We start from the raw sequence: 27,157 nt of genomic DNA, 5'->3' as shown, positions 1-27,157 counted from the left end.
CGACACCAGCAACTTGATCTATGGAATAAGATGTCCATGTGGAAAGATGTACGTTGGTAAAACAGAACGACGCATCAAAGTGCGCCTAACAGAACACAAATCCAACATTCAATTGAAGAACACAAAGTCAGCCTTGTCATCGCACTTTGTAGAAGAACATCATAATATTTCCCAAATCAAGTTTGTCATATTAGAGACTGTCCAGAAAATCGAGGGGAGAGACAACACCAAACACCTCCTCAGAAGAGAGAACTTTTGGATTCAAAAACTTTCCACTCAAAAGCCGGCAGGCTTAAATGATAGAATTGAACTGTCATGTTATTTGTAAATATTGCTCCAATGACTGTACCTTGTCCACACTGTGTGAGACCTAATAATCATCAGACACTACTCATATATACACTCACTCACTGCTCAACTTTACCGTTTTTTCAGATAGCTCCACCCATAGAGCATCCCAGTAGCATCACCGGCTAACCCAGGGTTCGCTACCCCAGTCCGATTTTTTTCTTTGGACCTTTATTAGTCCTTCCATTTAATTTTTCAGCAATCCGTAACTCACATACACATTTTTTTCACATTCGTTGCTAACCCCGATTTAAACCCCAATTAAACCCCATTTTTGACCCCCACGCATGAACTGACATCCTCGAAAGTCTGTTGACTATGTTCACGGTCACATGACCGGAACTTTTTCAAAATACCAAAGCGCAGCCGGAGCTCGCCCGAGCTGACGCTTCAGAAGTCCATTCACGGATTTGAACACGCCAAACCAGCACCTCAGGTTAGTTCTCAACAGCCCACAAGCAGAATGCCTTCCCTATGCTTTTTCGAAAAGCTCCTCAGAACACTGCTAACCGGGGTTTCTATGTTGTTTTACAGATCTAACTAAACTCATGAGGAAAGGCTTGTGAGTAACACGTCGTTTTCTCTAACGTTTGTTTGTTATGTTTTTGAACCTTATTGCATATATATGCAGAACCCCACTTGACATTACTGCATACTGAACGCTTTTACAATGCATAGTTACCACTTAACGCAGTTGTTAGCCGATATCATGTTTCATGGTTACCAAAAACAATATAGTAATTGTTACCACATTATGTTTACAGTGTCGATTCCCTGATGAAGGGCATGAACAGTATGCCCGAAATGCATTGGATGCCATGAAAAGACATTGCCTGAAATGCACAGGGTTACAATTTACATGAAAATGAAAATGTAATAAAGCTGATAAAGAGAAGAGATAATTTAACCCATTAAAAAGTTATATACGTAACTCACAAAGAACGGAGTGGAAGTCTTTGTTCCAATGGGAAAGACAACAAACATGTGTGCCTTAAAGGGATGAAACTAGATGCCTTCTAATTTCACTTCTAACTCATAACCTAAGACGCCGTTGGACTCTCGTCGTCACCCTTAGGAGCACCATAAAATACAAATTAACTTTTTCACAATCATTACCACTACAGAAACAAGCTGTGCATCTATCCGATATCTCATCAATGTAAGTAGCAATGTACACAGGAAAGGAGGAGGGGAAGGGGAGGGGCAGGAGGGACAAGCTGGAGCAGACACAAAAGTAGAAGGTGGAAGTGGCAGGAAAGAGGTGATAGAGAGGCCTGTAATGTACTGTTTCACACTTCAAGGCAAGCACTTCCTTGGAGGTGGAAAGATAAACCCTGACAACCAAGGGCGTTAAGTGAGATAGAAATACTGCTCGGACTGAGCCAAAATATGATTGACAATATCTCAAGCCAAGTAGTCGAAGTGCATTAAAAAAGTATAGAAACTGTGATGTTGTGTGCAAAACGGGAGGGTGAGTGAGGGCGGAGTCAAAGGCGTGGCTAAAAAAATAATATAAAGTAACATTTTTCGGTCTTTCATCTTCAGGTAACTACTTATAAAATAGTGCACAGTTTAAATGAAAAATAAATGCAAGTTAAATTAATCAGGGGTAAATCCAGTATCCTACATTAAGAAATCTCTATTAGTTAATTCACTGCAAAGGTCTACGTGTTTAACCAGAGAGACATTAAATCCATGTTAGTGCAGTGGAGAATAGTGACTTGCATTTTTAGTACTTCGAGGTCTCACTCTGTGACAGAAAGCACTGTGAATATGTCAGTCATCATTTAAAATACTTATATAACTTGCAGTATGACAATCTGCTGTTAAATGCTCAAAAAGATCTAAACTAAAAGAGTGCTTCCAAAATGTTGGTTTTTGTAATACCCAGACTGTACATAGTGCAATTTTGTTTTTAACTGTCCTTTAAAAACAAACACTTCCCAGCTCAGCTGGTAACTCCCTTGCACTACCACTCAAAAAGAATAAATCTGTGTCATGAGGAAGCTTCAAGTGATTCCATCAATTAAAGCCAATAAGTGCTTCCATACATTGGCGGCTGAGGACCAATTAAACTGGTGGGGTGAACATAGGAGGCACTGACAGGTGTTGAAAAAAAACCAGAAGTGCCTATAGGCTTAACGCCAAAGCTCTCAATTGTGGTCCGTTTTAAGCAATTTTTATAATGGGCCACAATAGGGAGCTCTGGAGTTGAGGCTGAAGTCACTCCGAGTTTTCCACAGTGTCTGTCAGTAGCTTAAATAAATAAAGATTCACTTACCTCTGCCTCTGCCCTCAGTGCTCACAGCTCCTCTCTCTCCTCATCAGTGGCTCCAACTTCCCTCTTCCAATCAAGGCGCTGCTCTCATGCTGCACAGGCAGCATGGCAGAAGCACTAGAAATGGCTGAAGCAAACTGGGTTCCACGCTAACCGAGGCACTAAGGGTCTCTGCTTGTTCTCCATCTGGCTGTCTAATACAGCTAAGTGGCTAGGTTACTACACTATGCATGTCAATTGGCCGTCGCAAGACGGCCGGCCAAAGTGACCTGCACAGTGCAAACTGTTGGAGTGAGCACCACTCCCCTACTGTTAGTCAGCAGCAGTGGCCTCACCCCAAACTTGGCTCAGGCTGGGGAAAGGAAAAAATAAAATAGTGATAAATTCATTTTATTACAATTTTATTTTTCACCGTTTGTGGCATTGGCAGCAGGGGGGAGTTGCTCCTCTGCCCTAATAGACGGGCCGCCGCTGCTTTCAAACACCCTTTACATTTGCAGATCAACCAGTTGCACACAGTTACATTTCTTTTAGGCAAGAAGGCTTGTTTAGCTGTCTGCCCCTCCCTCAGTTACACAGTAGAGGAGACTCCCTACCTTTCATTTCAGCTAAAGCATTTCAGCTCTGAATTAAACCATCCTGCAATGGTTGTTTTTTCACAAAAAATAGGGTAACTGTTTTTCTTCTATTTAAAGTGTATGGGCACATTGTGCCTATCTGATCCTGCCCACTACGACCAATGGTCAATCGAATGACTGAAAGTGGCTCGCCAAAAATCCAATGGTTTTATGGGGTGGACCCAAAGTTCACTCTAAAAATTTAGAGTAATAGGTCTCTTTGACAGACAGAATAACTTGTAGCTAAATGAAGTCTGACACCAAGAGGTGGATACATGTATGCACGCCATCACTTCCCATCTGCGCTGATGGCATATGACCTTTCCAATGAAGTTTAAAAGTCAAGTAACTGATGTTTTCATGAATATTGAAACCCTGCACCATATTGGAATTTCAAGAAAGTATAGTGTCTGAGTTTGGCAGCTTCAAACTAAGGGGGTCATTATGATGTCCGGTGGAATCATTCCGCCCAACACCGTCTCGGTCATGGGGCTGACCGACACGCTGTTGGCGGTCCCGACTGTTCCATTGGGATGAGACCGAACACTGTTAAGTCGCATTCTCATATTTCACTAAGGGAGAATGCATTACTGCCGTACACCAGCCGTAATGTGTGCTCCCATAGTGAAATGGGAGGAGTGGTTCATCCCTCCACCCGTGGCGGGCACCTCAAGGTGCCTGCCACAAGGTGTAGGGATCAGGTGCCCCCTCAGCCTCCAAGCGGAGGCCGTGCATCAAAGAGGACCCTGCTGGGGGACTCAAAAACTCTTTCCAACATGGTTTCCATGACGACAGGCCAGCAAGGAAACCATGTCGGAAAACGTCATAGAAATCTCAAGGGTGGAAAGGCGCACCCTTGAGATTACTTGCCGCCTTCTTACTAGCGGACGGGCTCTCTGAGCCCGTCAGAAGTCAGACGGAATGACCTGTAGGTTTCCTTTCCGACCGCCTCCATCATACTGAGGCGATCGGAAAAGGAAACTGAGTGGCCCATTACGATGCAACCTTATAGGCTCCACCCGCATTGTAATGGGCCCCTATGTATTTGACATTTTAGACTTCTCACACTGTAGTCAAGGTATGTGGAACAGAATAGGGAAAAGGCAAGGATCTGTGCCCAAAAAGATTGACACTTTTAAGGGTTTTCTCTCATTAAATACCAATGCATTGCATTTTGACTGCAATTGTGATCTCAAGCCAAGGATCATATTTGAACTCCTCAAAGGTTGTGGATTAGCAAAGCAGAAGCTATTTGCGTGGGAAAGCTTCTCCTCTGCAAATCATGTGGGGCAGCCGCAGGTGGAGGAGACTGTAGTTCACTGGACCACTGTCTGCTCTTCCGATATGTTCCTAAGCTGTAAACATTTTTTTAAAGCAGTAACTGTCCCTCTAGTGGACACTGACTGCAATAAAACAAATATTTTCCATCTGGAAAAGCAGATGAATGATTGGGGTCAACTGTCCCTTGCAGGCCACCATCCCTGCGTTTGCACCATTCAAAGTGGTTTGGAAATAAAAATAAAAATTTATTGGACAGGCAATTTTGTGACCCCCAATGAATGTACAATTTGCAATGCAAGCTATTAGTACATAGCTCCAGGACACCCCAGGGTAACAGCAGCGCTGTATAAATATCACTAACATAACATAACATAACGTACACCATAGTGCAAACTGCATTCCCATTCTCAAACTAGTATGCATGCAAATTGCAAATTCTGGTTTCAAATGAGTTTTTGTATTGTTGTTCTTAATTATTGAGCCCCATAATCAAGAAATAGAGAAATTCATAGTCTGCAAGAGATTCACCAAATTAAAAAAAGGTGTATGGCCAATAAACATTTTCTTTGTGCCTGTATAATTACAAAACGGTCTCAACTATGTTCAGAAACTCTTTGCATTCATGCTCTTGAACAAACTTAAAAATAAGGAAAATAGATATGTAGGTGAAAGGGCTGTAGAGGTAGTGACTTTCACTGTGATTACTGCGTATGCAACAAACAGACCCAGATAATTGTCACTCTGATTTCCTAAATTAAATCATATGCTTTGTAGATAGAGAAGGGATCCTTGGGCATGACAAACATGGCAATGACTGATGAAGGCAGACAGGTCCCAGAGAATGTCAGTGTCATTCTAAAGCAGCCAAGAAAATGCTTAACAAAAGACTATGATAAAGGAGCAGAGTAGAGATCTGGAGAACGATGCCCTCACGGATTAGATGATACCTTTTTTTTGGGAAACAGCCTTTACAACGCGGGCAGAATCACGCGTGCCGTTTCCCCACAAACTCAACCATTCATGCATTTACCACGCATATGCATGGTTAAGGCAGTGCGTGGTCTAGATGCTGGGATGGGTGGGCCTAGAAACAGTAAGGCTCGGGAGAGTACACAGTGAGGTAAGTGGGGCTGGGTCTGGGTTTTGTGGGGTGGGGTAGATTTTAGGGCTCAGGGGGGTTGGGGTAGTTTGTATGGCTTTGTGGGGTCAGGTTAGTGTTTAGGGCTCAGGGAGGGGGTTGTGGATGTGTTAAGGGCTCGGGGGTTGGGGTAGTGTTTAGGGCTCGGGTTGGGGTAGAGTTTAGGGCTAGGCGGTGGAGTAGTGTTTAGGGCTCAGGGGAGCAGGGTAGTTGTTATGGCTCAGGGCGGACAGTTGTGGTGTGATATTTACCACACATCCCTTTACCAGTCACACCTTTACCACGGAATTGCATGGTAAAGGCATGCTTGGTAAAGGCACGCATGGTAAAAGAATGTGTTGTAAAGACACATTCATTGTTGGGGCTGCATGGTAGAGGCACACGTGGTTTAGCCATGCCTGCCTCTGTCTTACAACCCTTTGTTTCTCATAGGGATAGGACATGTATAAAAGGTGACTGTAAACCCTTAAGCCCATCTACTTCAGGGAAGTGATTATAAGTAATATAATAATTCGTGATGACACCTCTGTAAAGCTATGTATCTGTCTAAACAGAAACAAATCCATACTCTAAAGTTTGGAGATACGGCTCAGAAAAATACATTTTTTCACTTGACTCAAATGACAATACCACTTTCCAGCTAACAACTCTCATAATTAAGAATGTAATTGAAATCTTTCTGCTGAGACACAATGTACTCCATACAGGAAAATCAGCATATGAGATCTAAGTGTCTGCATATAATTTTTTTATCTTTCAGAGGGAGGGGTGAACTAAAAGGGCCAACATTAAAACTTGAAATCATTAAAATAGTTAATTGCATAGTTTTGCCCCTGTTCTACCAATGCTGGTAGAGCAAAACAACTACCACTGCTACTCAAAACAACGAGCGCTATGTCTGGTGTACCAATAGTACCAATATTAAAGGCAGTGGAAGAACCCCAAAAATGTGGCTCATATAAACCAGTAGACCCAGGGCTCTCTGACAAAATATTGGTGACAAAAATAATGAAGTACAAAAATATCATCTTTCCATACTGTGTATATAAAAGATAAAATACATAAATAGTCACAAAATAGGTGTATTAACTTTAAAATTCATAGTCTGAAGAAATATTACATTACAAACACATTAAATATAAAATAACAAAAATAAATAATTACATTAAATTACATTAAATTGTGTAACATAGACAACTAAAAGAAAATATATACATTTAAGCACATGTAAAAAAAACATAAACAAATGATAAAATAAACATTAATACCATAAACATACTAACATTAAATAACAATTAAAAGAATAATATATATATCAAGTATGAAAAAATGGTTAGACAATATCAATTAGAATTAAACAAATATTATTACTTTAAAAAAAATACATAAGTAAAAATGATTAAATTGAATACATTTTCAAATTAAAATACAAGAAATAAATCTTAGAAAAATTCAAGACAAATAAATCTTTAAAAATGTAATCTTGCAGGTGTCAAAATGTACTACTTCCTTTTCAAAGTAAGTAACAGTAGGAAAAGTGTTGGGTTTTGTGGGGTCAGGTTGACAATTCCCACTGCAAAGTAAATAACAGTATGGAAAGGGTTGGACTTTCTAGAGGTAAAATGTACTATACACCCTACAACCTGAGCATCAGAAAGGAAAGTGGTGGATCGGGGAGATGTCAGATTTACTATTCCGACTCTAACATAAGCAACAGTCATGAAAGTGTTTGACTCTGTAGGGGTCTGATGTACTATTCCCACTTCAACCTGAGCAACAGTAGGGAAAGTGTTCAACTTTGGATGGGTCAAATTAACTATTCCATTTCCAACATTAGCGATGTTAGAGAAAGTGTTGAAGACTGCAAAACTTAAATTTACTTTCATCTCTGAATTAAAAAGCTATATAGTTAAAAATATTAACATAAAATATATTTAAATAGAGGAAAAATATATATTTTTAACATCAAAATATTCAAACTAATTACAAGTTGAAATTAATAAATGTACAATCAAGAACTGAGAAAATTAAAACAATTTACCAACTAAAAACTTTACAAAATATAAAATTTTTAAAACACTTCCCAACCTACTATCCCAAAAATCCAACACCAACCGAAGCAAATTAAAACAATAATTGAAAATAATACACATCAACTGTTAGACCCAGCAGTTTTGGACTGGCTGGGATGCATCGAAGCCAGTCAGAATCCACCGTTCCAAATAGGATGAGCACAATACACTTGCTCGAAAATCTGTTCTTACCCTCTGGTAGCTTGGCATCAAGCAGTCAGGCTTATCCTCAGGGCTTGAGTGTAAAGTATTGGCACAATGCCACCCTTGCAACAAACTGCATACACCACAAATAGACTCCACACCGGATGTATAAAACATGTATAAAACACTTGTCTTAGTATTACACACATTAAATGAAATCAAAAAGTGATACACATTATATATGCACTCTACAGTTATACACAATAGTCAGTTTTCTCTATTGAAATCAAAGCAAAACCCACATTGTATTTATACTTTACAGTTATATGCAATTGTCAGACTTTCCCATTAGCAGAAAGCTCACACAATCACAGGTCTTTGACTACGCCTCGTGACACAGCCCCTCAGTCCTTCAACTCCACAAGCCAGCAATACGCGCTGCCCTGGCTGGCGCTCTGTTGATTAGACTGCTACCTAATTGCTTGCCTTCGTTTTTGGCAAAACATATGAGATTAAACCAAGTATCAAGGCAGGTCCTCCAATAACTTTATAACCTTTTCAGATACGTCATCTTCCGGAAGTGGGAGTGACGGAGAAAACCCAAATCCCCAGAGAAATAACAACAGAAGAGGAGGGTTTCAACAACCCCAAGGATTCCAACAACAACACCAGGGATCTTTTTTAGCAAGAGGCCAAACAAAATCGCGCGGAAAAACACGGTTTGCCCCACAACCATGGGAGATGTCGACAAGACGACACAATTACAAGAACTAGCCCCTTCACCAATATTCAATTTGTCAGATAAAATTCTAACAAATGAGTAAGAAAAGGTCTTGAAAAAAGGACTATCATTTGTTCCCACTAGAAACACAGATTTTGTTAAACTAAAAACAGAGGTCATCGAATTTTGCCGAAAAGTAAGGTTAAAAACCTTCTTTGCAGAGAATATTTATCAACCAACACTTGAGACAACGGGGTTACGTAACAAATCATCTTTCTGCCCGCCAACAAATAAAATTCCCAAAGAGGTTATCACTTTCGAACGGTCCCTATTATCTGCAGTGACAGAAATGGAAAAGAAGAGAAAATGGATCAAACATAATCTTTCCAGAGAAGAGTCACAAGCTTTAACAAACCTCAAATCAGACACCTCAGTCATTATAAAGCAAGCTGATAAGAGTGGCTCAATTGTCATTTGGGATAAAGAACTATACATAAAGGAAGTTAAAAGACAACTCAATGATGAAACCTGCTATCGGAAAATCAACAAGGACCCAACATCTGATCTAAAAAATCAATTACACAAAATAATTGATGAAGGGGCAGAACAAGGCTTCCTTGGCAAAAAAGAAACTGAGTATTTAAAAATAAAACATCCGAGGATACTCTTGTTTTATGTGTTACCTAAAGTACACAAAAACGAAAAAACACCTCCGGGACGCCCAATAGTGTCCGGTTGCGACTCCTTATTAGAACCCATCTCAAAGTTTGTAGATTTCTTCCTAAAACCGTTTTTATCGGAAGTAAAATCCTATATACAAGACACTACGGATTTCATAAATAAACTTAAAACAATTACATTTGACAAGAATTCTCACTGGATGGTAACCATGGACATAATGTCCTTATATACTCAAATCCCGCAGGACGAAGGAATCTATGTCCTAGAGACATTCCTCAATGAGAGACAGAGACCCCACAAAATACCAACAGGATTTATCCTAAAACTTGACGAATTTGCCTTAAAGAAGAACTACTTCAATTTCAATGGAGAATTCTTTTTCCAGGTAGGGGGCGTGGCGATGGGATGCCCATTTGCTCCTGAACTAGCTGTGCTATTTTTGTTCAAGTATGAAGAAACATTTGTGTACAATAATAACCCTTACACACAATGGATATCACATTGGTATCGGTTTATTGACGATATCTTCTTCGTCTGGTCAGGAACAGAGGAGGAGCTAATAAGGTTCCATGACTGGATTAACAACAGAGTGCCCTCAATAACTTTCAGTATGGAACACTCAAAAAACAAAATGCCATTTTTGGATGTAGAAGTATATCCCTCGGAAGGTGGATTAATAACAACACTTTATAAAAAATCAACTGACCGAAATAAGGCTCTGCACTTCCGAAGTAATCATCCACGGAGTCTAAAAGATAATCTTCCATATGGACAATATCTAAGAATTAGACGGAATTGCCAATGTAAAGAAGAATATCTGAGGCATGCGGAAAATCTGACAGCTAATCTACAACAATGTGGGTACCCCAAAAAACTACTGAAGAAATCATGAAAGAGAGCGTGGTGGACACCACGAGATACCCTCCTGGAAAGAAAAACAAAAAAAGAAACCGACAGGGTGGTTTTTGTATCCACTTTTTGTCCAAATTCCAACTCTTTGAAAAAGGTGGTTAAACAAAACTGGCATTTATTGTGAAATCTGGACCAAGCATTCAAAAATGAACCACTGTTCGCTTTTAAGAAAAACTGTAGTATTGCTAACCAGTTGGTCAGAGCTGCATTACCACAAAAACAAACCCTAATCTACGGACTATGCTAACCTACCACCGATTCAGGGACACCATAGGTGTGGGACTTGCTCATGTTGTGATACAACGAAAGAGGGATCGGTGTTCACACACAACCAGAAAAACTGGAAACATGAGCGGTTCTCGAATTGCAAATCACGCTATGTGATATATGGGATTCTGTGCCCATGTAACTTAGTGTACATAGGCAAAACAAACCAAGAGATACGCTCAAGGATACAACAGCACAAATCGAGAATTCGCAATAATGTGGTAACAGCACCTCTAGTGACCACTGGCAAGAAGAACAACACACAGAGAATGATCTCATAAGGACAGTAATCGCTAAAGTGGAAAATGACGCCAGAGGTGGAGATCTGGATGCTAAACTGACAAAAATGGAGGCAATGCTAATTGTCAAATTCGACACGGCAATCTCAGGATTGAATGAGATGTCAGAAATGTTTAAACTCTGAACCAAGGTCTCTTCAAAATTTCATATACTGTGAGTGGAGGGCGCCCACCATGTGTAAAAATGTCTCGGTGACCACCCCATGATTCGTACCCCACACACCGTTGGACAACACATCCACTTTTCACTAGTCCAAACCACCATGACCACAATACACTGGATGGCATTTCAAAATAAACAATTAAAGAGACGGCAGCCCATCCTACATCTGCACCAAAATGAACATTTATAGGTCCAACAAGCTTTGATTACCCTTACATAAATCCAAATCGATACCGGTTTACTAGGGGATCCAATGCGAGCAAACGAGGCGCGCATTTATAAACAAACGAGGAGAACAAACTACAGGCTCCATGATCCTTTGCGGACCCGGAAGCACATTCGTCGTGGACGCGGTTCACAATCAACAAACGAGGAAGATTAACCCACATCGCCTCGTCTGAGCAAGGTAAGACTATCCGACGCTACTAGCACTGGAATAAGTAAGTAGGGCTTAGCCATCAAAAGAGGCATATCGGATAACCTCCTTTTGCCCGTTTCATTTCCCAGAGCTCCAGGCGAAGGCTCAGAACCCCCACTCCAAGACGCCTGACTCCTCAATCGAGGTAAGCGCGCTTGTGTGGAAAACTAATAAATATTTATCCCTTACGATATATGAGAGGGTCATTGACTCGCTCTCCTTCTTCTGCAGAAAAAAGAAAAACGGCAGATCGTATAAACATACCACAAACAGATGCCCGACATTAAAAGTAAGTGGAACTGAGGTGGTCGTATCTTAGTGAAGACATAAATAGGATGTGCATTAAGTGCTACAAATGTGTGTATTACAGATGTCCACTGTCGACGGGGTTAATTCCACTTACTCTGGTTTCTCGCTGACCGAGAGGTAAGAGAAGGGAGCTTGCAGTGGCGGTAAGGGCAGCGCAATATTGAGAAAGGAAACTAAAACCATGAATACCTTTTTTCTCGTTCACAGACTATGGTCCTGATGAGAACTCAATAATCATACGAGTTCGAAACGCGTAGACTTTTTAAAAAAAGCCGGAAAGTATCAAAGTCACACAAAATAGAGATAGTCTTTGTAAAGTTCTTTGTTTAAAAAAACATTCATGGCTTTGTTGTGATCATTTGTGTTTCCAACTGAAAACAATTTGTATATTTTCATATTGTTTGCTGTCTGTTCTAAAATCTTTTTTCTTGTATGGTATGTGAGTGGTATGACTGAGGTTTGAATGAGAACAATTTGAATTGTATTTTGAATGTTAGTTGTAAATAGGTTTTTGATGTACATAAGGTCGTAAAAGATAAATTTGATACAATTAATTTTTCAAAAAAGGTCAAAAGTGAATAATTGACAAAAAACTAAAATAAAGAACGAGACTTTTTGCTCAAAAAAACATTGGTTTAATCTCATATGTTTTGCCAAAAACGAAGGCAAGCAATTAGGTAGCAGCACGTGCACTCTGTTTTGTTTATTAGTAGCTTGTGGCAAGCTGTGCTGTTGGGAGCCCAGACCCAGTGGTGGTGTTACTGTTGACTAGACAGCTGGAACCACCTAACATGGAAAGAAACAGTTACTAGTTTTGTCCATCCGGATTAGACCTCCAGGTGCCCGAGGACACCTACAAGAGTGCAGGATCCCGGTTCCCCCAAAGTCAAAAGGTTGCAACCCAGGAAGCTGGCTTGCTTCCAAGTCTGGAGAAATGTTTATCCCTCAAGAGGAGATGTGACTCGCTGTAGCCCCCGTCACTCAGCTGTAGGTGTCCACATGACACACAAAACCCCTCGGGCCTTGTCAAGGTGTTCTCCACAACAAAGCACCTTGTGGCGTGGGCCCAGGGAGAGGGAGCCAACGACCTGGGACAGACACCACGATGTCAGGCACTGCCGTACTCCTGATTTGGAGACCAAAGACTGTCTCCCAGCTCAGGTTCCCCCAAAACCCCTCGGACACCCCTCACTCTGGAGCACAAGCGAGCACAGGTCCCCTGGTTGTAAGCCCAGATCTTTCAGAATCTGCAGGCTTCCCTCACACTCCTCATGTCCCGGCACCTCAGTCGGCTGCTGATTTTTATGCACACACTTCTCTGTACAGTGTACTCATGGTGTATACATCAGGACGGTCCTTGTCTCAACCATGATCACTGCCACTTGTCTCCGATATAGCAAGAGACATGCAGAACGTTGGCACATAGCTTTTTAAATGCCAAGCCAAGTAACAGTAACCCGTGCACACAGGCCTGGCCAGGGGCAAACCTGTGGCCCAATCGATGAGCTACCTCCATGGATGGCACAACCAGGCGGCAGGCCCAAGGAGGCGCATTCGAGATACATGTCCCCAGTGGAGGTCTTACCCCTTAACAAGGGAATTAGAGCTAACTCGAATCAGCCAATCAAACATACACTAATGATCAATATATATATACATGAAGAGCACAGCGCTTTGGCACTGCACAGAAGTTCTAAGGCTAGCATCCAGAGCAACGGAAAACTGGGAAGGAGAAGAGCAAAAAGTCGAGGTAAAGCACCCTCGAAAGGGTCCTTTCCAACATCAATTTAACAATATTAAAAATTAACAATAACTTATTGCAATCAATCAATAAATTAATAAAATCAGTCAAATAATTGCATAATCAATATTCTAATTAGACAATTAACAATAAAAATAATTACCATTTTAATTTAAAATTATCTGCAAAAGAATTCATTTTTATTCAAATTAACAAATTAAAAATATTAGCCAATTATAAAAATTTTAAAAACGTCCCACCCCTTTCCACTACAAACCCAACAGCCCAAACAAAAAATTCATCCAAAAAATTAAAAACAATTCGTCAGCTATAATTCCCTAAAAATGTAACTGTACCAAAAAAATAACACACACTTAACATTAAAATAATCACAACTTACAAAACAAAGAGTATTACAAAACACCTTCTCATTGAACTCCTTGCAATGCATTTGGTCCCGATTGTGCGGCCAGAGCCCAGCAACCTTGTCAGTTAGTTATGATGTGGACCTCTGCCCCTGCCAATCAGATTGTCATCTAGAGGCCTGTAGCTGAGGGACGCTGAGGTGTGGGTCATGCTTTGCACAGTGGTGGCTCCTCTGCTAAGGTGGAAGAGCCTCTCCCCACTGCTTTTAAGCAGTGTATGTAAAGGAAAAATAAAATGATAATAACTAAGTTATTATCATTTTATTTTTTTCTTGTTCTGGCAGCTTTGCAGGTGAGGCATGGCTGCTCTGCTGATATAGCTAGGGAGGGGAAGAATGGTTTGCACTCCCTAAAGTACGAATGAATGTCTGGCTGGCCTTCTCAGGCTGGCCAAACATTAATGCGCACTTTGCATGTTCTCCATTCAGGCTGCATTAGAACCTGGGTGGAGAACATGGCCAGGCCCCCAGTCCATCCTGAGCACCAAACCATGGTGCTCAGACCAACCACAATGCTGCATTGCAGCATTGTGATTAGCTGAGGGGAGCCTGGGTGCTCTGTTCCTGTTCTGGACATGTCGGTGGCGAGAGCGGCGAGGAGGTACATTTTGTTTTCTTTACCCCCTCTCTCGAACCCCCCACACTCCCACCTCTGCTCCGTACCAGCTGCCACTGGCGTCTCAACCGTATCACTCTCAGCTTCATCGGTGGAGATGTGGATGTGTTGGTAGAGCTCTCCTTTGTGAGGTTTCCAGATGGTGAGTGTAATACTAGGGGCAAGAGCCCAGGGACTACAACTGAGCTGTGGGAAGCGCACTGACAGACCATAGTTGTGTTTAGTGGCTGTTGGGCCAGCTAGACATAGCATGAAAAAGGTCTTCTGGTAGGCTGTGCCATGGCTAAATCTCTCCCTGCCGCTGTTCTCCCTTGCGTGTGTGACCTTCTCTTTTCTCTCCTTGTATTGGAGGAAGATATATAAAAAAAATGTACACCTAATGAGGGAAGCTTTTTGAGCAGCCATTGCTGAGTGAATAATTTGGCGGCAGCTTCCGACATGCACTGGTGTGTGAATGGCAATACTCAAGAAGATCCCAAATGCAGCTCCCTGATTTAACTTTTCTACCAAAACAAGTGGCTTTTCTGACTGAAGCCAAAACAATATTAGCGGTGTACGCAATTCACGTAATTTGATTTTGTGTAATTACTTGAAATAATTTTTTTAATGAAATTAAACATATTTATGCAACATACAAACTGACATTTGTCTATTTTAGTGCGTAATACAAGAGAATGCTTTTGACAGTAAAACAAATGAGTAATTTCTGGAATTTTATGTAACAAGTGTAACACAAAATTCCTGAAGTTACGCAAGATTATGCTGGTGTAACAGTAAATTCTCCAAGGCTTAATGAACTATGCTTATCAATATGCAAACGCAGAATTACACTGAATTTTCAAGCTGTTCGTAAGGCTGCAAACTGAACTTGGGTGAGGACAAGAGCACCAAATTGTCTCAACAAATTTGCCAGTATAGATTTTCTTTCTTCGTGGAGCCTTTGCAAAGTCAACTAGGTCTGGGTGTTCTAGGGTTGGCCAGTGGACAGGTATCCGTGCACCACTGTCATTGTGGCAGCACAGCAATACAAAGGTGTGGAAGAAAACAGGATGTATATGTTTGCAATTGAGCGGATCTTATACAAGTCAAAGACAGTATGAGGCTTGAAAAGTAAAGTGAAGACAACAAACAGCACATCACACCAATAAAATCAAATATATCACAATTGAAGTCCATCAAGCAGCTGCTGATGGCATTAATGGAACATTCAAAAAGCCAAAGAAACAGAGCTTGGATGCTGAGAGACAAGAATTCGGTTGATAAATTACATGACACAATGCTTAATTTTTTGCAGTAAACATTCTGTCAGTGGATTCTGATTTTATAGGAAGTGCATAAAACTGTAATCAGAGGTCAGACGATTTCTAGTTTTATAGGCAATCACAAGGCTAGATTACAGGCATCCAGTGAGGCAGAGGATAAAGTCATTACGCAGAATGCTTTGCTAGCTATTAAAAAATTGACAAGCCAAAATCTACCAGCGATTCTGTTGAGACAATCTGGTGATCCTGACTTTGCATGTGGTTCCAGCTTTCTAGTTGAGAAAAAAGCAAAGGTAAGGTATTTGGTTATGCATTGCTGTTTATCTGAAGTAGGAAATAAAGCAGGAACGCTCTTGGTATGGCTTAGAAACATGGGATAGCTGGATTAACAGTAAAGAAGAATACACTGGGATGGTATACACCCCAAGGGAATAATTTGCATAGACGTTTGACACTTGTTTTTCTTTTATGCTACAAGGCTGACTGCAGATGTAACAGGCGTAGCAGCCTCTATTGATGATCTGTATATTGTTTTGCTTTATAGAGAATAGCTTGAAGAGGAGCCTATAGTGGAGGAGGTATTGGGACCAATGATATAACTCCATGGTGGAAAAGCCCTTGGTCCAAATGGACTACAGATCAAATTGTTTTTTAAACATCTCCAGCGCATTTATGGAAGACATCCTACAGATATTGATTGATATAAAGATTGATGAGTATCTGCGCTATAATGTGTGACTATTCACAGTGGTACTAATTTCCGCTTCAATCTTCAAATGTAGAAAATCACGTTAATTTGCATTTCTTCTTTTGACAGCTGACAAGTCAGCCAAACCGATGCATTTCATCCCTTTACGGGACTTCATCAGGTCTGCACAAATACATATGCAGCATAATTACAATGAAAAAAACAACGAAATAATATTAAGCACATATATATTTACAGAGATAAAGTCTAAATACTATCCAGAAAAATTAATCTTATGTAACAATAGCACAGTTGTGTGCAAACCTAACCCAACATGTCAGGGATTAGTAATAATCAGGAAAAATAAGCAGATGACCTTTTCAAGTGTAGCAGGGGCAAATCAGAAATTACCAAATTGGGATTATGGTGCATATGTATTTTTGCAGTCCTGAAGAAGTTCCATAATAGGATGAAACCCTTTGGCTGGGCTGGCTTGATATCTGGAAAAAGAAGAAATGCATATTAACTAATAAAGATTTTTTTTCTACAGTGGAAGATTAAAGTGGCAATTATTTTGATGATCATTGAAGCAATGATCCAAAAGTGTTCTTGTAAATATTCCTTATGAGGAAATGAATATAATAGACTGTGTCTGACTATTTACAAAGGAATAAGATAAAATTTTGGGGTGCTTTGCTCTAACTTGTACTTTTCTAAAAGTGTCTTATGGGGGTCTTTAACGGTTGGACCAAAGGAGAGTAAATGACCATTGAATATGTAATTGCGACTTGCGCAATGTATCTTTGCCATAACTACTAAAGTGTGTGAATTTATTATAGGTAGTGGTTGTATCCTTAAATGGTGCTAAAGCATTTAATTATTTGATTGGTCATTTATATTTCTGAATTTAAATAAAAAAAAGTTTGAGTTCAGCATTTATATAATGGATTAGGTTGCTGTACACTGTACCAGTAGCTAGAGTTAACGTGAGTAGAGTCTTGTCAGATGTCTGTGATCTTAGGTGGGGCCATGAATCTAGGACCACTGACATGTTGGATGAGGAGGTACCTTCTTGTTAGGGGATTTAAATGGGTAGATTACTGGGATGAGAGAACATCACTCTATGCTGATGACATCCTCCTGTACATGGAAGACCCAGAATGATCAATTTCTAGGTTCTTTAGAAGATGTTTTAGGTTCACCATACAATGGACTAAATCAGCATTAGGAGTCACAACAGTGTTTGCTATGTACACATGTAAATAACATGAGACAAGGGAATATTCTATTATTTGAAACTGTCTGCAGCATTAACAAGATTCAAAGCCGAAATAAAGCACAGAGGCAAGACTGAGTCATGCTTGGTAGAAATTAATCCCATTACCTGTGGATTACACATAGAATTATAGCTGGGTAACAGTGAATTACAGGGATATTTTTCCCCGAGTGGTTCTGACTGACGTCAAATAGACATCAGTACAGCTTGAGTTGTCTTTGATGTCACTCAGAACCCCAACGTAAAAAACATCCCCGTAATTCAATCCGTAACCATGTATAATTTATATTTATGTCATGCACTGCCCCCAAATCATCTTTCCCTTGCCTTCATCTACTGCGCAGGAGCAGAGTATATTGGGAGAGCTATACATAGCTTGCCCACTCCTCCCTGACACAAATGTGAAAAATAAATATCTTACCTGCTATCCTTAACCAAAACCCACTACCTTCTCTGCCTTCTTTCCCCCTTTTTGATTTCAGTCAAAGAAGACAAACAGAGCTGCGCTGGCTGGCACTCAGGGAGCCCCAGCAGCATGACCTGGAAGGCCTCTACGACATCACAACAGATGATAACCAGTTTTATCAACTGTTGTAATGTCATTCCAAGGAGTTACGACTTTCAGAAACTGAAATAAATGATAGAGGCTCTCTGTGAGGAGATATTTGCAGTGGATCTCAAACTGCTAAGAGGTTTTATTGATTGTAAGTTGCTGCCGCAGCTCACATAGGTCTACGTGCTACAAGAATGTTACCTATGATTGATGGATTAATGCAGCAATGTACCACAAAATTGAGTGGCCGGATTGGCTAAATACTTTGGAATGGGAAACAATTTTGCAGCACCATTGAGTGAAGGCTATTTATGTGGTGTGTTCCACCTCATACATATCTTGCTAAAATGCTAATTTATCATACTTAGCTCCTGTAAAATTATTTCACAATTCTATAAAGAATGAAGGTTTTCAATTAACCGTCTCTTGGTAGATGATAAAAATAAAGTGCAACTCATCAATTTAGCAGTCCATCATTTAATGTTACTGTTCCTCTGTTTTGCAGGGATTCGGCCATATAAATGCCACATCTGCGAGAAGGCTTTTACTCAACGCTGTTCCTTGGAGTCCCATCTTAAGAAAATCCACAGCATTCAGCAGGCCTACGCCTACCGGGAACGGCGATCAAAGATATTCGTCTGCGAAGAGTGTGGTTTCACCTCCAGCAATGGTGATGATTATTACCTGCATGTGCGGGAGCTCCACCCAAATAGCCCAATGCTGCGCAAATATTTTAGGAAGCAAGTGGCAGCCACGCTTCACAATAAACTGCGAATACTTCTGTACCCAAGTGGCTATTACGCATGATACATGCATGATTCTTCTTCTCCCAAGACAATTTCTATTTTACAAACTTTTTATAAAAGTGTCACTATTCATAATTTTTTTTACAAACAACAGATATAACCACTTGGCTGAATTGTAGCATTAACAATTTAAAGGATTAAGAAAAATATACGTTTTGGTAAAATTAACATTTTTAATTTTCCTAGGCTGTATAAACAGGATAGTAGGTTATTGTTTAAAAATTCGTAGTATGGCATGATCAACGTGAAATTCTCCAATGGAATCTACATACATTTTTAAGGTATCATTCTGTCAAATTACACTGGTTAGGTTGTGTTGGACTTGGGCCTTTTTGGCAGGTTCACCCCTAGACTTTTTGCCTTTAGCCTCTGACATGGTGGTAGTGATGTTAGGCCTCTGCGCACTTTAGCACTGTGGCCCAGTGTAAAGTGCGTGCGCACTCTGAGTGCGTGTGGTGAGATGGGTCGCCCTCCCATAGGAAAGCATGGGGGATATGTGTGTCCATGGTAGTTCCTGCTGAAATATTTTTAGCTGCCTTTTGGTAAATTGTTTACTTCTTGAAGTGGTAGAGAAAAGCTTGTTTTGCCCTCAAACAAAAGCTGTCCACTGATCAGCAAATGTTGATTTTCCCGCTGGATACACATCTGTTAAACAAATTAAACAAAATCGTGCCTACATCCATCAAAGCGCATATAAGCTTAACCTTTCATAAATGCTCAAAATTAAACCTGTTTTTCCGTGTATTAATGATAAGCATATTTAAGAAGTTAATGTTATTATGAGATTTTAATAGTAAATTGAAATCACTTGATCCGTCATCACATGAGTCTAAGGCATACCTGACCGAGAAACAAGCCATCTGGGGCAAACAATGTCACAATAGGAGCAAAGACATCACCAGAGTGAAAATAGGAAATGAAGGCAAGACAGGACCAGAAAGCAAGCCTTCTGTATCTATGCATCCACGATAGGGAAGAACATCAACTTCAACATCAGAAGAAAATGCCCACCTTCTTGCAATTCAGAAAGAAACTCAAGATATCTGTTTATGGAACAACATCACCTTTGCTTATGAGTAAGGATTATCGAAAATATTCCAAAATTATGTGAAATTACACATAATTATGTGAGATGCAAATGTGTCATTTCGTGCGATATTTTAGCATGAAATGAGCCATAGTATCAGTTTTTGACCCAGGACACATTTAAACAAAAGCACACTGATCAACATCTGCTCAAGTTGCATTGTTCCTGTGCTGTCACTATACATTTTTACCATGAGTTTTCAGTAAATCTATACTGAGTATGGTGCTTAATTACTTGTTGTTTTTAACTAGAGTAAAGCTAAATGTTTGAAATTACCCAAATTGCACTGGCATAATAATTTAAATTTTGCACAGGCCTGAGAACCCATCTTCTCTTTACTTCACTATAAGCATCCTATAAATGTACCTGAGCTCTCACTCTTTTATTCAGGTTAGCTCTTTAGAAGTACCCACTACATATATGTGTACAAAGTTTGACTGTACTCACCCATGAAGAAAATGATAAAAAACTAAAATGACATTCATGTGAGCAGTTGTTTTGTATACACAACGATGTGTGTTAGGCTCTTATGTTCTACCTTGCATTAATAAAGGAGGCTGTCTCAGGACAATGGTAAATGTTGACTTTGTCATAGAATATTTTCAGGGTAAACAAGTTGTTTTCTGTTGATTTCAGTAAAAATGATATAGATGTTGCTGTATAATTTGTTATCTCTGACAGGATAGACGTCTCAATAGGGGATGGATTTGTGCTGTATGTGTAAGGACATCAATGGACATCTAACCTCAACATTTGCATTTGAGAGGCCTTGTTTCCCCTGCATGGGCCATGGGTAGCCCTCTCCGCACAGTCTTGTAGGAATTCCCTTAACCTACAAAAAAAACCTTGAGGATAGAAAATCTGCGATGATTCAATATCAGGACTGAGGTGCCTGGACTCTGATTATAATACAAGGGGAAACTCAACTGAGCCGTACTTTAGCCTCGTCCTCATCTGGAAGACTGCTGAGGGGAACTAGATTTTCTTTACCAGAGAGCTATGAACCATTGCCCTATTTTGTCTGCTCTTATCTCCACAACTGTCAGGTGAAGGGAAAACCGATACAGAGCATGTGCATAAATGCCACCTTTCACAGCAAGAAAGGATTTAAGGAAAGGATGTGTAGGTCCCATAGAAGGGAACAGGAATCATCTGGTAACATAAACAGATTTCAGACTCAGATAAAATAAAAACCTTCTAATGCAAACATCTAAGCAAAATGAAGGAAAATCCAATAGTATGGTAAAAGGTGGTTTAGGATGAGTAAGTAGACACCAGGTTGCTTTGGATATATGATATTACAACACATGCTTTTACAATGTGGACTTTACAACACACCTCCCATTACATCACAATTGTTTACAACATATACCATTACAACACATCTCCATAGAGGTACATTAAAAGTGCCATTACAACGCATACCATTACCACGCATTCCATTACAATACATGCTATTACAACACTTGTTACAAAACGTATGAAAAATGGTTTTTAATAACCTCCAAAAACGGCGGGATTAAAACAAATTACAGAACGGAAACCTCAAAATTGCAAAACATTTCACAATGGTAGGTGCTCCTTAAAAGCGGTAAAATTTCGGATGTAAAAACACTCTAATGACAATAGGAAAAGCAGCATCTGCATTCCAAATACAACCTAACTGGTGTCCTTCCTCTATTTTCACTCTGCCAGTACAGCCATGATCTACACAAAATAGCTTTTGTTCTAAAAAGCAATGAAAAGAACCCTCTTTTTTACAATACATAATAAATAAAAAAATTGAAACGCGACAAAATACATTCCAAAACATATATTTTTTAAATTATCAAACAAACGTATCAGTTCAGCCGACCACCATTTTGTGCTCAGTGGTACACTGACTTCCCTGGTGACCACACGCTGCTGAGGTACGAGGAGAAACATAACAGTTTCCTATACAGACACTGCCACCAATTGGCTCAAGTAAGTGAAACAAACGTTAACGTAAAACACACTTAATAAGAACACCAAAAATTTCCAAACCTAATATTAATTTCAATTTTATAACAAATTCACAGATTTTGGTCATACACCAACAGCCTTACAATTGAGGTACATTACCTGGAGGCAAACCACTGTAAGTTTGAAATGCATTTTTTTTTACTAAAACAAAAACCTTCAGAAAAAAAGGCAACCTTTACCTCAGAGAAGGTGCTGGTCAGTAGTGGGGGGGGGGACAAAATTAATATTCCAACTCCGCCGGGTGCTTACCTTAGAGAAGGTGATGGGCAGTGGTGGGGGGCAAACTTACTGTTCCAACTCCATCGGGTGCTTCCCTCAGAGAAGGTGCTGGTCACTGGTGGGGGCAAAATTACTATTCCTACTCTACCGGGTGCTTGCCTCATGGAAGGTGATGGTCAGTGGTGGGGGCAAAATTACTATTCCCACTCCACCAGGTCCTTGCCTCAGAGAAGGTGCTGGTCAGTGGTGGAGGGAAAAATTCCTATTCCAACTCTGCCGGGTGCTTGCCTCAGGGAAGGTGCTTGTAAAGTTGTTGGCCATGAAATGTAATGCATTCACATTAAAACATACAGACATTATACTTTTATACAGGACCTGCAATGTACCCATTAAAAAGGACAAAACAAAAATATCATCAAGACTCAAACCCATCTACACCAGCACTTGTTCAAAAGTGAGAGGTCTTGAGAGATAAAATGTTTGCAAAACCTAAGTTTTCCACCCAAACTAAACAATAAACTTCTTTAAAGTACCCAAGAAGGATCACAAACAACTATCAGTTTTAAAAAAAAGAAAGCAAAACTTTTTTTAAAAGGCCTGTACTTTAGATAACAATTAATTTTGGATATCTCTGTTTACGTCAACTTTTTCTTACAGGCCAACCCCTAGAAGGCAGTAATCCAACTCAACAGTATAAGATTAAAAAAGTCCTGAACCACCACAAGAGTAACCTGTAAAACAAAGAAACTAATAATGGTAAAAACACAGACATTAACCATTTTTGGGTCATTAAATGTAATGCATTTACATTAAAACATACAGACATACTTTTTTTTCACAGGACTTGCAATTTACCCATAAAAAGGACAAAAACATCAACAGGACTCAAAAATATCTACACCAGCACTTGTTTAAAAAGTGAAAGAGCTTGAGGAGTAGCATTTTTGCAATACTTAATTTTTCAACCCAAACTAACCAAAACATGCCTCTTAAGTACTCAGAAAGAAACAAAAACAACAATCTGTATAAAAATAGAAAGCAAATAATTTAAACACAGGCTGTAGTGTAGATAACTATCAACTTGAATATCTCTGTTTATGTCAAATTGTCCTTACAGACCAACCCAACAAACCCCAGAAGAGAGTAATCAAACTCAACAATATCAACTGGAAACAGTCCAGAACCACCAAAAGGGACAACCTGTCAAACAAAGAAACTAACAAACAGTAAAAACACAGACATTAACTATTTATAAACCCTATTTCTTTTCACAGGCGTCAACTACAAATCACAGTACAAAATCATAGTTGGCAAAATTAGAGTCCAGCAATAGAACAAAGAACATGTTCTTAGACAAGTCAATAGGCAGCCAGAAATAATAACCACATTTTCTTTACAGGTTATAAATAAAAAACATTTTTATTTGTAAAAACTCTGACACAAAATTACTTTTCTCCCTTGTTTTACAGACAAATACAATATGGCAACAGAAAGGGAGGCAATCTACATCAAATCTTACAGAGGCAATCGACTGCTAAAGTACGGTGGCTACCGTTATTGTAAAGAGAAAGTAGCTGAGCCGACGAGTCATTGGAGGTGTGTGCAGTATTATGCATCCCATTGCACAGGCAGAGTGCTTACTCTTGGTGACACTGTTGAAAAATTAAAAGAGCATAACCACTCTGCCTCTACAATGGAGATTGAGGTTTGAGAGAACATTCGTCAAATCAAAGCTTGGCATCCACCTCCAACGAAGCCTGTGGCTCAGTTTTGAGGGAGGTAACCCAAAACATTCTTATGCATATAGCAAGTTCTATGACCACAAATCCTAACTTCCGCAGAATTATTCAAAGAAAAAAACAGGCAAGTAACCCAGAACGTGTAACACCTCAGACAATTATATTCCCCCTGAACTTACTGTAACCATAACTAAAAAACTTTTATTTTGCATGACAATAAAAACCCTCAGAAAAGGATACTAATCTTTAGCACACCCCACAACCTTGTAACTTTGGAGAATAGTGATATTTGGATGATGGATGGGACCTATAAATCCCCACCCCATCCATTCACCTAAATATACACTGTTGACGCCAATATCAATACCACTTCAGTTCCTTTAGTGTACAGTTTACTCCCTGATAAGCAAACCTCAACATACACTACATTTTTGACAGTGTTAAAATCTAAAACACTCAATAACATCCGTGACAAGGGATCATTGATTTTGAATGACCCATGATTAACACCATTACTAAATCATATCCCAATACCCAAATTCAGGATGTTTTTTTCACTTTTCTGCAGCCGTGGCTGCTATAGGTAAGAGTGGTGGGGCCAGCTGGGGGGGGATTTCGAGAGACGACCATGAGGGAAAAATAATTATTTATTTAATTGTCCCTTTTGGTCATCTCTCGAAATCCCCATCAGCCGGCCTCACCGCTCTTACCTCCCGCTGCCGCGCCTGCTTTTCCTCAGCCTATTAGGGAAAAAACTAACTGCTTTTTTTTTGTACCTCCTGAGAATGTGGATAATTCTACACAGCAATTACTGAATCTGAGTATTTTACATCTAACGACGACAAATTGGCACCCTTACTAAATTGCTTTGAGGACACATGGATTTGCCATCCAAGCACAGGTCGCAAGAGGAAACCAAGGTGTCCTGTTGAATGGTGGAACTACTACACGACCTGCTTAGAGGGAGGTGCAAAGACTAATGATGCCATAGAGGGATTGCAAAACTCCTTCAACAAATCAGTCGGAAAACCTCACCCAAACTTTTATGACCTCTTAATATTTTTAAGGAAGGAGCAAAGTTGCCAGAAAATGACAATAGTGCAATCATTGACAGGTAGTCTTAGCCCACATGTTTCAAAAAGAACAAAAGAAATGTCAGAGCGACAAATGGGTCAAATTCTACAGTTTTTGTTGATGGTGGCTTCAGATTACCTAGACAATATTGCATGCATACTACATTCTAACAAACACAAAGACCTATTCTATCTTACTTGCCTGTTTTGCTATTTTTTTTTGTTGAAAAATTAGATTGGCAATTTTGAAATTTGTTTTTTAATTAACGGAATGTCAGGGCTCTTACCTAAAGTTGTCTTCTTTCTTTAACTCTTCACTGAGAGTCTTGAGCACTCCAATAAGCCAAAGTATCAAATCGAAATTCCATGAAAGTATCCAACTCCAAAAGTAAACTATAAAAAAAAACAGACGTGCATAACCTTATTTTCCAACAAAGCAACAGTTGGAAAAATTACTGTGTAGTCTAAAAAATACACAACCCTCCCCCCAAAAAAATCATGAAAAATATGCGATTTTTAGGGAAACAAAACAACAACAAATCCATTTATTCAGTCTACTGTCCAGACAATATTAATTCATCCATATCCTTCGAAGCGATGTCACAAAATTGAACAATCCAAAGGCACAAATAGTTAAATAATCCTGCATAAATCAAACATCCAGTAAAAAATGTCAAAATGTCAACAGAATCCAATAGCTGCTCCAGGGCATCCATTTTGTCCTTACTACCACGTGTTTTGAGTGTGGGAATGCGGTATACAGTGTTCCAAAACACGTCGTAAAAATGTTAAACAAATAAATAACCCCACCGATGTAGAAATAGACGTGCAACCGCATACATGAACCCTGACAGCAATAAGGAAAAAAACACAATTCCTCCCATTGATTTCAATTGAAAAGCACAGGAAAGCACTTAAATTTTTTTTTAAATATGATATTATATTTCTTTTGGAAAGAATGTATTTTTCAAAAATATTTTCTACTCTGAAATATTTTTATAGATTTTTTCAGATTTTCAAAGCACTATTAAATATCTGTTTTAAATAAAGTTGTTTATATATGTTTTGCCTTTTCCTAAAAATTATTTCAATAAATATATTTTTGTTCACTTCTAAATGTGTGTTCTTTAATAACAGTTTATCTTAAAAATAAATAGGGAGTACATCTCTCCATGCTAAACAACTTTTTTAAATTTGACAAGAAATTATTAATTGTTTTAAAATAATACCCAGGTATTTCAATTAATACCCGAGTATTAATACACTCCACCATCCAAACACCCTATTTCCCTCACATCCCATGCCAGAGGATGGGTGTTAAATCCCCAAGAGTATTTTTTACTTTCTTTTGAAATAAATAACATTAATATGAAAAAATGAATAACCAGGTATTAAAATTAATACCCAAGAATGAATACACTCCACAACCCAAAACCCCTATTTCCCTCACATCATTTGACAGAGGGCGAGTGTTACACTCCAGTATTTTTTAAATTAGTAATATTAATATTACATATTACAATAAATTAATATTATCAATTTTTAATATAATTATTCCAAAATAAAAACGTACCTAAAAATGCATTGTAATGGTATGGGTTGCAATGGGATCTGCTTTGTAATAGCATGCGTTGTAATGGCTTCTGCGATATAAAGGTTGCATTGTAATGGTAGTTTCCCGTTTGTTTCAGTTCACATTTCAACTATACGCTATAATTAGATACCCCAATAGAAGTCAGTTTATATCTTGTTCATTTCATCCTCCATCAATGTCATTACTGCCTGGGCTAATGTAACTGGCAGAACTAAGGGAGAGGGAAAGTGCCCTACACTGGCCTGACATGGTCCATGCGCGACCTCACTCATGCAGGGAATGTGGACACAGGATATCATACACCTCTGTACTTTCACCACATACAGCTGCTCAACAGACTCCTACTACCTCTGCTGTACCCTAATCACTAAGATCATCATTTATCATCTGAGGCACTCACAACATGCAACATACACACATGAGCAGT

General features: G+C 39.4%; 1 protein-coding gene across 1 annotated transcript in view; it reads left to right on the top strand.

Moving 5' to 3' along the window:
- Positions 1 to 19,015, top strand: part of LOC144783297 (putative transcription factor Ovo-like 1) — a 353,112-nt gene extending 334,097 nt beyond the window's left edge. Inside the window, exon 6 of the mRNA XM_078662345.1 lies at positions 18,714 to 19,015. Within this exon, the coding sequence (XP_078518471.1) occupies positions 18,714 to 19,015 (302 nt within the window). The remainder of the gene's footprint in view (positions 1 to 18,713) is intronic.
- The last annotated feature ends 8,142 nt before the right edge of the window (positions 19,016 to 27,157 follow it).

The sequence above is a fragment of the Lissotriton helveticus genome, chromosome 9 (assembly GCF_964261635.1).
Source record: "Lissotriton helveticus chromosome 9, aLisHel1.1, whole genome shotgun sequence".
NCBI classification, from domain to species: Eukaryota; Metazoa; Chordata; class Amphibia; order Caudata; family Salamandridae; genus Lissotriton; species Lissotriton helveticus.
Note: the sequence above shows the minus strand (reverse complement) of the source record. Positions and strands in the feature narration are given on the sequence as shown.